This window comes from Anabrus simplex, chromosome 5, assembly GCF_040414725.1.
Source record: "Anabrus simplex isolate iqAnaSimp1 chromosome 5, ASM4041472v1, whole genome shotgun sequence".
Lineage (NCBI taxonomy): Eukaryota > Metazoa > Arthropoda > Insecta > Orthoptera > Tettigoniidae > Anabrus > Anabrus simplex.
The window spans coordinates 97,163,293-97,180,127 of NC_090269.1; the positions used below are offsets into that span (position 1 = coordinate 97,163,293).

At 40.2% G+C, this 16,835-nt stretch overlaps 1 protein-coding gene across 6 annotated transcripts in view; it reads right to left on the reverse strand.

Moving 5' to 3' along the window:
* Positions 1–16,835, reverse strand: part of AlaRS-m (alanine--tRNA ligase, mitochondrial) — a 202,115-nt gene that overhangs the window by 142,854 nt on the left and 42,426 nt on the right. For all 6 annotated transcript variants that reach the window (XR_011018257.1, XM_067147031.2, XM_067147030.2 and 3 more), the window contains 2 exons: positions 12,233–12,406; positions 7,259–7,404 (listed from right to left, as the gene is read on the reverse strand). Coding sequence is in view for 5 of the 6 variants with exons in the window: in XM_067147031.2 (XP_067003132.2) it covers positions 7,259–7,404; positions 12,233–12,406 (320 nt within the window). In the remaining variant the exon portion in view is untranslated. The remainder of the gene's footprint in view (positions 1–7,258; positions 7,405–12,232; positions 12,407–16,835) is intronic.

Genomic DNA, 16,835 nt, shown 5'->3' on the forward strand with positions numbered 1-16,835 from the left:
TGGCACGTGCGAGGGGTCCAGGCGCAGCCCGAGTGACGTCAGCACGCGAGGATCGGCGCATCCGCCGCCAAGCGGTGGCAGCCCCGCACGCCACGTCAACCGCCATTCTTCAGCATGTGCAAGACACCCTGGCTGTTCCAATATCGACCAGAACAATTTCCCGTCGATTGGTTGAAGGAGGCCTGCACTCCCGGCGTCCACTCAGAAGACTACCATTGACTCCACAGCATAGACGTGCACGCCTGGCATGGCGCCGGGCTAGAGCGACTTGGATGAGGGAATGGCGGAACGTCGTGTTCTCCGATGAGTCACGCTTCTGTTCTGTCAGTGATAGTCACCGCAGACAAGTGTGGCGTCGGCGTGGAGAAAGGTCAAATCCGGCAGTAACTGTCGAGCGCCCTACCGCTAGACAACGCGGCATCATGGTTTGGGGCGTTATTGCGTATGATTCCACGTCACCTCTAGTGCGTATTCAAGGCACGTTAAATGCCCACCGCTACGTGCAGCATGTGCTGCGGCCGGTGGCACTCCCGTACCTTCAGGGGCTGCCCAATGCTCTGTTTCAGCAGGATAATGCCCGCCCACACACTGCTCACATCTCCCAACAGGCTCTACGAGGTGTACAGATGCTTCCGTGGCCAGCGTACTCTCCGGATCTCTCACCAATCGAACACGTGTGGGATCTCATTGGACGCCGTTTGCAAACTCTGCCCCAGCCTCGTACGGACGACCAACTGTGGCAAATGGTTGACAGAGAATGGAGAACCATCCCTCAGGACACCATCCGCACTCTTATTGACTCTGTACCTCGACGTGTTTCTGCGTGCATCGCCGCTCGCGGTGGTCCTACATCCTACTGAGTCGATGCTGTGCGCATTGTGTAACCTTCATATCGGTTTGAAATAAACAATTATTCGTCCGTGCCGTCTCTGTTTTTTCCCCAACTTTCATCCCTTTCGAACCGCTCCTTCTTGGTGTTGCATTTGCTCTGTCAGTCAGTGTATTTATTTATTTTCCACCTAGTCGATTAATTTTAATTAATTTTAAGGACACTTCCTCTAAAGCATTACTTTGTCAATTTATATATTTTTCATCTAAACAGTGTTATGTGGCTGAAGATGTTGATAATATACGAAACATGTACCACTTTTGACCATTAAAAATTGCCTTAAGCAATCATTGTATCGACTAGGTGGAAAATAAATAAATACTTAATTGTGAATTCTCTATGTGTTGTCGTAAAGTGTGTGCTGTCCAGTTACTCGAAGCGTTATAGGTTAGTTGCGATGCCATTTTATTTTTCCTAATTTTTTTTTCCATCTCGAGCAGTAATTTTTTTTTTGCTAGTGGCTTTACGTCGCACCGACACAGATAGGTCTTATGGCGACGATAGGATAGGCCCTAATTACAGTACAGCCCCAGCATTTGCCTGGTGTGAAAACGGGGAAACCACAGAAAACCATCTTCAGGGCTGCCGACAGTAGAATTTGAATCCACTATTTCCCAGATGCAAGCTCACAGCCGCGCGCCTCTAACCGTATGGCCAACTCACCTGGTCGAGCAGTAAAAGGCAGGAAGCATAACATTTCTCAAATGTAATACAATGTGAGCATAGAGAATCTGAGGGAACCAACAAAAATTGCAAGAGATGTGCATCGTTTCGGAATGCTCCTTAACTCATTATCCTGATCCACTCTGATGGTTCATATAGGCTGTTGTTACAGTGAGCTTACTACACCCAAAGGTATTTTATACTTAACTGTCAGGTTTCAATGAGATCATCCCAACCAAAGGACAGTGAGATACTGTGTAGGAGGGAAACGGACTGGAGGGTGATTGGGGACTTAAATGACTCTATGGCGTAAGTATGTGGAAAATAGGGAGTGAGATTTGTACATCCTAATGGGTGAGCAGCAGATATGGATCTATGCTCAGTTGGCCTTCACTTGAACAGCAATTGTACATATAAGTTGGTTTAGAAAGGTAATACAGTAGAGAGGTACCTTCAGGGAAATGGGATGGACTAGGGAGTGGTGATGAGAGTAAAGGGAGCTGAAAGTCAAGTAAGGATGAGATAAAATTGTTATAGTGTTAAACTGTAGAAGTACTGTAAAGAGAAGAATAAAATAGAATTAAAGAATTTAATAGATTCTAGCTGTAGTACCCATATTTGGTGGGACAACCACTTAGATGTGAATGAATACGCTTTTGTCCACACTTCATATTTTCCCCACCATATTTTGAGGTACATTAGGGGATATGCGCCTCACCGTCAGCGGCTTGTGGTGACATAGTTCCTTCCTTACTCTCCGTGGCACGTTGCAGTTTCGTACTCTTTTTTATTATTGCTTATCTTGACTTGATCTCTTCCTTCCTGTATAAAAAGAAGCCAATAATTGGGTTAAAATTCACAGAATAGTGACAGATGTACAAACAGCAACTGCCTTTATAGTCTAGAGAGTTAGTTGCCAGCTCTTGAACTTAAAATTTCACTCGACTGCCACTGATATTCTCCTTATTTTTGGTAGTATCGGAAAAAGGTATAGAACAAAAAATTGCATTAGCTATTTTCATATGAAACCAAATATAAGAGAAATAAATAGAGTTTCATGCTTTAAGCCGCTTCAGAAGCACTCCCTCCTGGTGAAATTTTTTAACAACTTATAGCTAACATCATACTCGACCTTATTCTAAACTGAAATGCCAAGTTTAATTAAACTCCTCCCATCTATCTTCCTGTAAAACACACAAACATTAAACTGAACTGAGGCATCAGTCATAATCATCATTTTCATTTCCCCTTGTCCAGTCCTGCCAGGTCGAGGTGTTGATGGCTCTTCTCCACCATTGCCTCTCCTTCTATCACTCCTCTTCAGTAATTGTATTCCAGTCTATTCTTTGTTTTCTTATAATGTTCTTGACAGAGTCCATCCATCTTGCTCTGCCTCTCTTTCCTCCCATCTTGGCCTCCAACATTTGTTTTGGTATCCTTCCCTCCTGCATTCTCATACCATGTCCAAACCATCTCAATTTATTCTTCTCCATCCTATCACTCAGTTTTTCTACCCCTATCTCTGTTCTGACCTCAACATTTCGTACTCTGTCTCCCCTTGTCTTCCCTAACATACTCCTCAGGAACTTCATCTCACTGGCCTGAATTTTATTCTCATTTCTTGCTATCAAAGTCCAAGTCTCTGATACATACGTTAATATAGGACAGTTTGTACATTACCTATTTACATTTCATAGGAACTTCTTTATTCCACACCAGGTTCCTTACATTCTAGTAGAACGTATTTCCCACTTGTACTCTTCTAGTGATCTCCTTATCCAACCTGGCATCTTGCATTATTTCACTTCCCAAATATTTGAAGTATCCATCAACCTCAAGGTTTTCCTTCTCTTTCTTCTCTTGTCATCACCACTGTTTTGCTCTTCTCACTAACATCAACATTCTTGTCAAAATATAATAGTAACCATATGGAATGATGCATTTAATAGCAATGCTACCAAATGAAATGCTCTATCAAATGAGAAATCGCACAGTTTCTCACTTTTCATGAACAGTACTCTGCTGAATTTATTAAATTAACCATTGTGGTTTAATTTGTTTTGGTCTGTATTGACTTCAATCTATTCACCACTGAAAACCACGGTTATTTATATCTAAATCATCCCTGTCAATACTATTAAATTTTTAAAATTACAGTATTTACAGTATTTCATGGCTAAACACTGTACATGTTTTGAGAATACAAAAGAACTTAATGGCCAGTCATTTGTCTCTGTCAGTTCAGCAGTAGACCTAGCACACAGTAAACCTGATCACTGCTTTCATTTGAATTACCGCCTTGCACCACCCACTTCCCTGCCTTGCTACCGGCGTGTCGGCATTGTAAGCGACGTCATCTTCACTGCTATCTCTCGTGTCAGCCATGCTTCACTCTCTTTGAGCCATGTACTGCAATCAGGAGCATACGAGGTCGCATCTTTACGAACCTTTTAAAAATAATTTTGTTCCCGACTATAGAGTCTAAACAGTGTAACTCTATTCCCAGATGGCCTCTGATATTCCCAGTTGGTGTATATGTAGCAGAAGCCACTCCTTCCAAATAAAGAAGAGCTGTAGAAGGCATGCTAAACCATCAGCTGATAACTAGTGTATGTTAAGAGTTGTACTTCCGAATGTAATACATAGTAACTGGAAACATTCTTTTGATAACTGTGGCTATTGAAACACAGACCCTTATTTTTAAGTACATTTCATGCTTGTTCTCTACATTTATCACATCAGGATTTGTGTAAACAGCTGTTCATGATATAAGACAGACCACATTGTTTAGGTTAGGTATGTTATCGCCCTGATAGTGCCGTGCCACAGACGATAGTGCCAAAAGTTTGAGGGAAAAAATTAAAATACGTAACAGGAAAATATACCGCTTTTATAGATATCTACAGGTGTGGCGGTAATGCATTTTATTATCATAATGTTTAATTTCGTACTTTCGTTGTCTCTTTTTTTATTAACGCATACCCCAGTATGTTTTATTTGGCATCTCCGAAAATTGTTTAAAGTACGTGGGGACATAAAATAATAATTATTATTATTTGTTAGGTACGTTGGCGAGTAAAACAATTGTTTTAATTGGATAGCTTTTATCACGTTTTAAACTTATTTCTCTCCAAATATATTCCGGTATCTATACTGGCCCGAGTTACGAGATATTAAACGACCACTTTGTTAATGATCTCGCCTGCTGTATAAATAGCAACAACCGTGAATATTTCTCAACTAAGGTAAACTCATTTCCTCATCCTGAGGTGGTGAAGCTCTTTTTAGACCCACCCCAGTGCAGGGGAGTTACATGTACCGCTTTTACCGCATGTCAACCTTCCTGCCATTTGTAAATCTCTGGCAGTACGGTACCAGGAATCAAAGTCAGACCCCCAAAATCAGCAACTAATTGTGCTAACCATTACGCCGGCGGACATTAACTACAAAACACAGACATAGCATGACTGATGCATGCTTGCAATGCGCGAGTTGGACACGAAGCTAGGTCTATTCATCTATTTGTGCGACGTAATCAGAACTGCAGTCTGATCTGTGTTTACTCAAACACTTTTAAAACATACAGTCATATAGCACTCTAGTTAGCTGAATGAATGAGCTGCAGCGTCGCTGCATTTAGCACAACCCAGCCATGCTGCAATTTTATAATATCCAGCCCATGTGTGTTCAGTCCAATCTTGATGGATGAAGCTGTATGTATAAACCAGCTTCAGTGGGGGTAATTTGAGGTGAATGAAGGAAGATTCGTTACCTAGGTGGATAATGGACTTAAGTCATGGAGAGTAGGAGAAATAGAAGGAGACCAAGAAACAAGTTACCTTGTGCCGTGAAAATAATAACAACATATCAAGATAATAGCCGAAATTTAAACGTTACTCAGGGAACGCGCTCGAAGGGCAATATGTTTTGACCAGCTTACTTGCACATCATCAATACAAAAGGAGAGTGTAATTAACTTCAGGTCTTCAAACTGAAACTACAATTCTGACATCAAATTTGTAGACAGTTTGAAAATCTTCTACAAAATGTGCACACTGTGTTCCTGCATCAGTTGGTTTAATAATAATGTTATTGGATTTTACATATCACTAACTATTTTTACAGTTTCTGGAGATGCCAATGTGCTGGAATTTAGTCCTGCAGGAGTTCTTTTACATGCCAGTAAATCTACTGACACACATCAGCTGGTTTGTATGTGCCTAGTCTGCAATTGTAAATTACACTCGTCTTTTGTTGTGATGACGTATAAGTAAACTGGTCAAAACGTATGGTTCTTGGAGCATGTTCCCACAGTAACATTTTAAGTTTCAACTATTATCTCAGCATTCAGTGCAGTTGTTATTGTTTTAATGGCACATGTTAACTTGTTTCAAATAATTGGACTGAACACATATGCTGAATATTATAAAAATTTCAATAAATATTTCCACAGTACACCTTTGCTGGCAAGACCTAGTGTTTACACTGCACTATGTCTTCTGGTGTGGGCTAGAACAAATTTGTTACTTTCATTCACCTGTTGGTCGCCTCTTACAATTTACAAAAGACTTGTGATAGTGCACCCAGAGAAAAGGTATGGAAAGTTATGCTACAGAAAGGATCTGGTAAACAAATGATGCAATAAGTGTTATTAATGCACAAAAAATTTTGTTGCAGAAGTGTCCAGGCACATGTGGGGAGGAGAGAGTGGTCTTGGACTACGACAAGGAAGTGTGCTGTCACCAATTGTTATTCATACTGGTTATGGATGATGCTGTGGCTGTTTGCGGATGATATTGTAGGGTGGGGAACAAACAGAGATTAAGGACAACTCAGCATGTTGAGTGACATTATTAAAAATTATGAATTGAAAATCAATATGGAAAAGAGTAAGGCAATGGTATGACTACAGGGGAGAAAGGGAAGGGAACAGATTTATGAAAATAAAGGGACAAAACCTTCAAATATCACAGAGCTTCAAGTAGCTGAAAAGTGAACTGATACAGGATGCACGACTGGACATAGAGATCACTGAATGGATTCAACAGGGAAAAGCAATATACCAGAGTGTGAGAAACCTGGTGTGGGGGAAGGAAGTGGAAAGAGGTGATGAATAAGATGTACTACTGCCTAATACTGACATATGCAGTGGAGACTTGGTCACTTACAAAAAGACAGGAGATAAAATATAGGCTAGTCAAATTAAATTCTTAAGTAATATGATACAATTGACAAAAAAATACAGAGTAAGAAATAAGGAAGTCAGGAAAGAAATCAGAGTGGAAAAGCTTTACAACAGAATGAAGAGGGGTAAACTTAGATGGTTTAGACACGTTAAAAGGATGGAAGAGGAAAGATGCCAAAGCAGATGAGGGAGATGCAGATAGGAGGAAAGGCAAGAGGGAGACTGAGACTAAGATGGTTGAAACCAATAAAGAATAGTACAATTAGAAGAAGCCTGGATTGGAGTACATGAAGGAACAATGGTGATAGGATAAAGGAAGATGGAAAGGTGCCAAAAACATCTCAACCCAGCATGAGAAAATGGATGATGATGATGATGATGATGATGATGATGATGATGATGATGAAGAACAGGAGTGGTATCTAATTATCTTATCCTAATGGCAGGCAGTATAAAAAGTCTGTTCTAAACCACAAAATCAACAAACTTCAAATGACAAACTTAAGTGATATAACACAAACCCAATTGCTCTCCATATGTCCCTGGTTTCCAGATCAGGTTTTAGGTTAAGCACTTCATCCCCACCAAAATAGGTGACATACAGGCGCTGAGGATCTAGTCTGTAAGGGCCAGTCAGAAGATTCCACGCCAACCTGCACGCCTCTTCCTAAAACAAAGATAAAACAACTGAAGAAAAAGAAGAAAGATAATTAACTGGTTAAATGGTACACACATATAATTTGAATTAGAATGAATAGAAATGAACAAACAAGTTTCAAATCAAGTCATATAGACATATAAGTGGAATAAGAGTATGCAAAAAGGAGACAAGGACAAAGATGAAAACACAAAAGGACAAGAACGATCACCATATCTTAACACACTACTTCTTCCATCGCTTTTCCCACGTGGGGGGCCGCGGGTGTGAACGGTGAATTCTGGCCCTGTTTTACGGCCGGATGTCCTTCCTGACGCCAACCCTATGTGGAGGGATGTAATTACTATCATGTGTTTCTGTGGTGGGTGGTGGTGTGGTGTGTTGTCTGAATTTGAAGAGGAGAGCTTCCATGGCTTAGGCGGCAGTGCGTCGACCTCTCACAACTGGGTTCGAATCCCGGTCACTCCATGTGAGATTTGTGCTGGACAAAGCAGAGGCAGGACAGGTTTTTCTCCAAGTACTGCAGTTTTCCCTGTCATATTTCATTCCAGCAACACTCTCCAATATCATTTTATTTCATCTGTCATTCATTAATCATTGCCCCAGAGGAGTGCGACAGGCTTCGGCAACCGGCACAGTTCCTATCCTCGCCGCTAGATGGGGGCTTCATTCACTCCATTCCTGACAAGAGATGGAATTCAAACCTAGCTATTAAACCACAATGACAGCTGTATAGAGTAGCTGGTTAAGGTGCTCGTCTTTAATGCTGAAGATTGTACAGTCCCATATGAATTAACAGGAACAAGGTTCCTTTCTGATAATTTTTCTGATTCCTCATTTTCTATGAGCGCTACTAAATTTTGTGTCATGGGCTAAATATATTAAATTATTCAGTGACAAACTGGCTCTTATTCACCCAAGAAAAAGGGAAACTGTGCCAGGAAAAAAAAAAAGCTAACTGATAACTGTTTTTCCTCACCGAAATGGCTTTTGAAATGGAAGAACAACACTAGATCCCATCTTTAGTATAGAGCAGTTAATGGATAAAAGTTGGAAATATGGAAGAGATATGGTGACAACATTCTTTGATTTAGAAAAGGCTTATGATAGTGTACCCAGAGTAGAGATATGGAAAGTAACGCAATGGAAAGGATCAGAAAAACAAGTGATAGAAAGTGAAGTGAAAGCAATGTACAAAAATTGTTGCAGCAGTGTCCAGACACATCTGGGGAGAAGAGAGTGGTTTTCGAATGGAACTGTACTACAACAAGGAAGTGCGCTGTCACCACTGTTATTCGTAATAGTTATGGATGAAATTGTGAAGGAGAAAAAAGTAAAATATGGGGACAGGGAGCTAAAGGCAATGCTGTTTGCCAATGATATTGTAGTGTGTGAAGCAAACAGACAGGAAATACAAGGGCTACTCGACAATGAGTGAGATGATTGAAAACGATGGAATGAAAATCAGCGTGGAAAAGGGTAAGAAGATTGTTTTCACTAGAGAAGAAAGGGAAGGGAATTATAGGAATAAAGGGACAAAACCTCAAGATTCTGGACAGCTTCTAAAGTACTTGGAAAGCAAACTGATGTAGGATGCAAGGCTAGACACGGAGATCAGTAAAAGGATTCAACAGTGAAATGCATTTTATCAGTGTGAGAAACCTTGTGCGGAGGAGGGAAGTGCCAATGAGTGTAAAGAGGTGATGTATAAGATGTACGACCGCCCAATACTGACATATGCAGTGGAGACCTCGACACTGACAAAAAGACAGGAGAATAAAATCCAGGCCAGTGAAATGAAATTTTTAAGAAGTATGTTAGGAAAGACCAAAAAGGACAGAGTGAGAAATGAGGATGTCAGGAAGGAAATCGGCATGGAAAAGCTTTTCGACAGAATGGAGAGAGATAATCTTAGATGGTTTGGATGGTTAAGAGGATGGATGAGAGAAGAATGCTGAAGCAGATGATGAAACTCAGATAGGAGGAGAGTGAGCAAGAGGGAGACCCAGACTAAGGTGGCTGAAATCAATCGAGAATAGTATAATTGGAAGATGTCTGTATTGGAACACAGTTAAGGAGGAAAAATTGTGGTCAAATGGAGGAAGATGGAAAGGTGCTAAAAACTTCCCAACCGGCGAGAGGGAGCTGGACGAGGGAAATGGATGATAACATTTAAAACAGGAAGGTCTAGGTCTCTTAATGCCAGTTGATGGCATGATGTAAAGTGACCAGCACATTAAAATAATGCAAAGAAGAGTTCTCTGTGAATTGCAGAAAAGGTTTCCAAATGGTGATGGAATTTTCCAGCAATACTTAGCTCCTTATCACAATGCAAAGAAAGTGAAAAAATTATTCAGTGATAACAATATGTGTGTGCTAGGTTGGCCAGGAAACTCCTCTGACATTAATACCAAGGAAAACATGAGAACTACTGTATTTGCAAAAGGAGACTTACAAAACTTGACTGTTTCATAAAAATGCAGCATGATAAACTGATCTGCTGAAAAATTAGAATAAAAATACCACAATACAACCCTAAAGGACTATACAATTTTCACAGAACAGCTCGTGTGAAAAAAAAAAGAAAAAAAAAAGAAAAAAGAAAAAAAAAAAAAAAAAAAGGACATTGCAAATTCTGCAGCATTTTGGAGGTCTTAATGACTTTTGCAGCAGTACATTCACTGGTGATCATGGGGTGTAAGTATGTGGCATAATTACAGAGGGGTCCAGAAAAATGTAGATACTCTCTGATAGTCAATATTAATGGAAGAAAATGACATAGCATTACAATTCTTGCACTGGGGGGAAGGTTATTTTGTGTATTCAAAGTGACCCCTACTGACAGTCAAACAACATCGATTCTGGTGAACTGCTGACCAAACTACGGCTGTCAGTGTTGCCGGTGTGATAGCCTCACAGGACGCCTCGATGGTTTCTTGTACCTCATTCAGTGTAGCTGGCTTCTGTTGATAAACTTCATTTTTCAAGGTCCCCTGTAGGTAGAAGTCAAGAGATGTAAGGTCTGGAGACCATGGTGGGTACTCAACAACTCCTCTTCGACCTATCCATCGTCCAGGTAGATTTTCATCCAAGTAGGCTCTGACATCTCTGTGGTAGTGAAGCGGAGTGCCATCTTGTTGTAGGTAAAAAATCTTTCATTCCCAAACTTCTCTTGGCAAGTAGAATCGATGTTTGCGGCATATGAAGATACATCTCACCAGTTACGGTACCTTCAAAGAAGAATGGACCAATCAAACCGCGCGATGACAAACTATACCACACCATTAACACCAGGTAGATTAACATGTTTGTCCATGTGAATGTGATGATTTTCAGGAGCCCAGTACACGCAGATGTGGCGGTTTACAGTACCGTTCAGTTTTAATTGCGCCTTGTCAGACCAGATAACCATCCCTGCAAACCGTTCATCCGCCTTCAAACCACTCGCAGTACTCCATCCTTCGATCCGGGATGTCCTCGTTCATAGCATACAGTGATCTTGGAATGTTCACTTTCCACTTTGCAGCCTTCAGAATTCGTCGTACGGTTGATCGGCTAACCCCGCTTTCACGTGCACTCTGGTTCACAGATTTTTGAGGTCACCTAGTAAACTGTTACAACACAGCAGCGCTGCAAGCTGGACTTGTTGATGCTTTTGGTCGGCCCGATCTTTTCTTATGCACATCTTGAACAGTACCGTTGGCTTCAAATTTATCCCGAATACGATAAATTATTGTACGTATTGGTGGCTGAGTTCTGTACACATTATGCCATTGCCGTTGTACCACCATCATGTTTACGTACTTCCAGCACCACTTCAATATATAGCCTTGCGTTGCTCAAATGACAATCTTACTTCATTCATTGCTGCACGGTCAACTGCCAAGATTATCGCACCATTCACGTGACCTTCATCATCGGTTGAGAAAACAATGGACTACGCTACCATGCAAGAATTGCAACGATATGTCATTTTGTTCTAATGATATTAACTATCAAAGAGTGTCTACATTTTTCTGAACCCCTCTGTATATTCAAATAAAATCTTCATTTAGCAAAAAGAGATTGTATTTAATGTTAAAGTGTAATACATATAAGAAATAATAAACCAAAATTTAAACAAAAAAAAGAGAGAGATGATGATAATAATAATAATGAAGAAGAAATGAACATTGTTTAGACAAACATATCAATATATTCTTTTTTTTTTTTTTTGCTATTTCTTTTACGTCACACCGACACAGATAGGTCTTATGGCGATGATGGGATAGGAAAGGCCTAGGAATGGGAAGGAAGCGGCCGTGGCCTTAATTAAGGTACAGCCCCAGCATTTGCCTGGTGTGAAAATGGGAAACCACAGAAAACCATCTTCAGGGCAACATAACTGTCTTGTAGATAGCGTTCAGTTTCATCAGTTCCAGTTAAACAACTAAACCGAAATTTTCTTCCCAACATATCCCCACTGTCTGAATCATGAAATTCAAATGTTTCATAACAGGGAATAAACACATTCTGCACCAGTTTATATTTCCATCAGATGATGCAGCTTGTATATAAGAGGCAGCCGTAACTCAAAAATGGTCGACAAACATGACGAGTTCTGCAACTGGACAACTCAGCTAAGAAAGAAGAGGCAGAAGAGAAGAATAAAGGCATCCACCAATTAATTCACACAGGGGTGCAGGATCAAAACTTGTTGGAACAAAGCTAAGTATTACAGATTAGTGTCCATAGAATACACCAGTACTTCAACAGAATCTGATTTCAGGATAAAATTATGGCACTTTGGTATCACCGAAAATTGATAGCCAATGAACACAGCCAAGATAGTACTCACCTTAAAATAATCTCCAAAAGACCAGCTCCCCAACATTTCAAAAAACGTGTGATGGTAGCCGTCTGTCCCCACAACATCTAAATCATTATGCTTTCCACCAACACGAATACACTTCTGGCTGTTGGCTGCACGACTACAGGGTGGCCTCCGATGTCCAAGAAATATGTCCTTAAACTAGAAGGCAAGATATAACAGATCTCAAACCACATCACATAAAATGTTTTTTGAATGATGTTCATCTATTTTGCTAGGGGCTTTACGTCGCACCGACACAGATAGGTCTTGTGGCGACGATGGGATAGGAAAGGCCTAGGAGTTGGAAGGAAGCGGCCGTGGCCTTAATTAAGTTACAGCCCCAGCATTTGCCTGGTGTGAAAATGGGAAACCACGGAAAACCATCTTCAGGGCTGCCGACAGTGGGATTCGAACCTACTATCTCCCGGATGCAAGCTCACAGCCGCGCGCCTCTACGCGCACGGCCAACTCGCCCGGTGTTCATCTATTTCCTTTCACTTTTAACCTCTATACAGTATCAAAATAGAGAAAATTATTATTATTATGATTATTATTATTAAAACAACACCAACAAATATAATACAACCACAAAAACAAATGAACAGAAGACAGACTAACAGAGAGAGAATAAGGAAGTTTGGGACAGAGCTAGATGACACTGCACAGGGTTAAAAAAGGAGTAGTACATTACATGTCACAGTGGAAACATATTTTGAACACAGAATACAAGCAAAAGGGTCATCAGAAAATTCTTTCTAATGATGAGAAACTTTCCACAATTGAAGAGCATTTTAACCATCAAAATTATAAGTGTCTATGCTCCAGATGCAATTACAGCTTGTCAGGTAGCTCTGAAAATCTAGAGAGGTCATAATCATCCAGCATTACTGGCGATTTGGTGAGGAGTTTCTTATGAAGGCATTTTGGAAATTCACTTTCACGAGAACAGTGTCAAAACAGCCACTAAAGTGTACTAACAGTGCTATGTTTCTGTTGCAAAGCCCTAAACTTTGTTCATGGGACAGAACTGGAGTTTTCAACAGGACTCTGCTCCAGCATACAAGGCCAAGACCACTCAGCAATGGTAGCAAGGGAATGTTTCTGACTTCATTTCCATTGTAGACTGTCCATCTGGCAGTCAGGATCACAATCTTCTGCATTACAAGTTGTGGTAAGTGCTTGAGGAAAAACTCTGCAAGAAGAGATATCCTAGAAAGAGTCTTGAAGACTGGCAGAGCCAATTTTTCTATGACCATCATGCTTTACGCAATCAATGAATGGTGAGTCTTTCCAGAATATATCTCAAATTATTGTTACAAATACATGTTCTTTCATACCGATAGAATGTGTTCCTCTTTTCTAATCAGTGTTCTATATACCCTAATTTAACATGTAACAGTAATTGCAGCCCGACTAGGTCAAATGTAAAAACGTGCCAACATACAGTCGAACCTTGATATCTCGAACCTCCTCGGGAGCTAAATTTTATTTAGAGTTAATGAAATTTCAAGATATAGAGAATTCCCATTTTTGACCATGTACTGCACATAACTGAAATATATGTACCTATAAGTTGGTACTGTATACATCAAAATTATCAAGCCGCATAATAATGTTACTGTTTTTACGTCCCACTAACTACTTTTACAGTTTTCAGAGACACTGAAGTGCCAGAATATTGTCCCACAGGAGTTCTTTTACATGCTGGTAAATCTACCAACATGGAGCTGGCACATTTGAGCACCTTCAAATACCACCGGGCTGAGTCAGAATCGAACCTGCCAACTTGGGCTCAGGCAGTCAGCGCCTTAACCATCTGAGCCACTCAGCCCAGCCATCAATCCACATATTATGAAACTATTTAGAATCAAAACATTAACCTTTGGAAAATACCATCTTAAAATTCATTCACTGTTCTAATTTTATTGTAAAAAGTATAACTGATCTGATAGCAACGAATTCCAATTCATTACTCTCTCTCTTCAAACACCATTATCCTAATTTTATAAACTTTTCCTTAAATTACAGCAAACTTTTAATTATCTGGGTTCGGATTATCCTATTTCCGAATTATCCATACATAGTACAGCGATTTTAAAAAAGATACCTGAAGTACTGTATTCTGTTATAATTAGAACTAATGTTTTTATCCTGTTATAATTAGAACTAATGTTTTCATTTAAAATGCACTATTGTGTATTTGACTCAAGTTTTACCACCAGAAGACGCTACAGACACCATTCCCACCATCGGTTGTTCCCGAAATATTTTCCATTGTCTCCCATTTTATCTTCATGTGCATGCTGTGACTAACCTTGTAACATGTCCGCAACCAATTTCCTGTCTACATTTTTGCCAAACCATTTCCCTAGGAGCTAATTGAAGATTATCTCCAACACCCCTAAAACCAAAAATAAAAGAAAAATATTAAAGTTTTCTTCTGGGATGGTTGTCTTCAGAATTCTTGCTTTTTTTTTGATACGTAAAAGCATGCTCTTAAACATCGCCAGGAGGAATGCATTGTTTATCATACTTTTCTAGCCACAGAAGACAGAGCTCAATAATAGCCTCTAAAATGAATTATTGACAATGAGTGTTATCCTGTATCACATTTATGCTGTGAATGAAAAACAGAAACAGAAGAAATTGGAAGATTATTTCTTGAAAGTGAACTGAAAACATGTTATACGAAAAACTTTGTGGTTTTAAATGTAATTTTGTAAATAAATTTTCAGTTTCTGGCGAGTTACACATAAGTAATAAAGTGGGCTTTCAAACATGATTTGTAGCATGTTTTGTAAACACAATAAATGCGCAGTTACCGGTAAGAACGTGTGTATTTTGGATTTTCCGTTATCCGTGCAGTCTCGGGTCTGCATTAACCCGGATTATTGTAGATAAATGAGGTAATCCACCTAAACAAATGCAATATATACAACCGAGCTTGATAGCTGCAATCGCTTAAGTGCGGCCAGTATCCAGTATTTGGGAGATAGTGGGTTCGAACCCCACTGTTGGCAACCCTAACGATGGTCTTCTGTGGTTTCCCATTTTCACACCAGGCAAATGCTGGGGCTGTACCTTAATTAAGGCCACGGCCAAGAATGCCTTATTCTAATATAATACTACTGTTAGGATATATACATATGGTACAATTATAGGGCTTTGATTTGTAGGAGTTCCATTCAAAAATCTATACTGTTGCCAACTGTTGTGTGTGTCCTCCGCCGCCTGCAAGCTCCGCAACCCGCCCAGCATCGACGCTTGTAGATACCACGAGGTGTAGACTGCTGCGCGCTGACGTAATCGTGTGTGACGTCAGTCAGCGGATATAAATTGGGCGACGTCTTCTCCACTGCAAGCACTCCCACAGTGTCCAGCGATCAGACTACACCGTATGTCAGACATGGAGGTACCCTCTTAAAAAAGTGTTCTGAACAGGTGGACTAATTCTGGTCGGGAGGTCTCACCTCAGGACATCTCTGCCTCAAGTATCCTGCCTCCCATATCACCGACATGCATCCTGTCCTAGCATTCTGCTCCTCATGAACTTTACCACAAGTTTCCTGCAAGTTCTCCAACTTAGGCCTAGCATTCTGCTACCACGAACTTTAATCCAAGTTCCCTGTATAATTCGACAAACTACAGATAGTCATCAGCTATCACGGACATTCGTTCCTTCAAGCGTCCTATCTTATCAAGATAGACAGCATTGTAATATAAATATTAATATATATGATTGTACATATTTCTCAGACCATCAGTCTACCAGTTTATGTCATTATTTAACGTGTGTAGCGCTTCAAACATCAAGTCAGTTTTCGTTCGTTTTTTGTATATACTGTGTAAAGATTTACAAATAATAAACTTTTATGTTGTGCTTTGTACATCGAGTTCCTTGTATACAACACCAACATTACGTCAAACAAGATACATATGGCACAATGAAGGGCTTTGGCATGCTGGAGTCCCTTGAATGCCACATATTCCAAAAATTGTATAGCTGAGGTTGAAAATATATAAAATATAGCTGATGATGACCTATTTACGGGTCGAAACCAGTACTGTTTTAATGTAGATAATTTTAAACATTTTGTAAATAAAGTATTGATTAGGTGGAAAATTCATCCTTCATACTTGTGAATTTAATCACTACAAAATATAATTGTATTAAATAGGTGGACACAGTAATTTTATTCAAGAAAGAATTTTACTTACACATAGGTCTTACGGCGACAATGGGACAGGAAAGGGCTAGGAGTGGGAAGGAAGCAGCCATGGCCTTATTTAATGTACAGCCCCTGGTGTGAAAATGGGAAATCACGGAAAACCATCTTCGGGGCTGGCGACAATAGGGTTTGAACTCACTATCTCCCGAATACTGGACGCACTTAAGCGACTGCAGCTACCAAGCTCAGTACAACTCTTTCCTGTTTCACATCAACCCATGATTTGTTCAACAATGTGACTGACTCTAGCAGACTGATATCTGTTAAAGACTTCTTGAATACAACTCTTCTAAGGATTCCCTGAATACCTCTCTTCTCATGGCAGTGCTCCAAGATTTTGATCACCCACCAGTCCATGG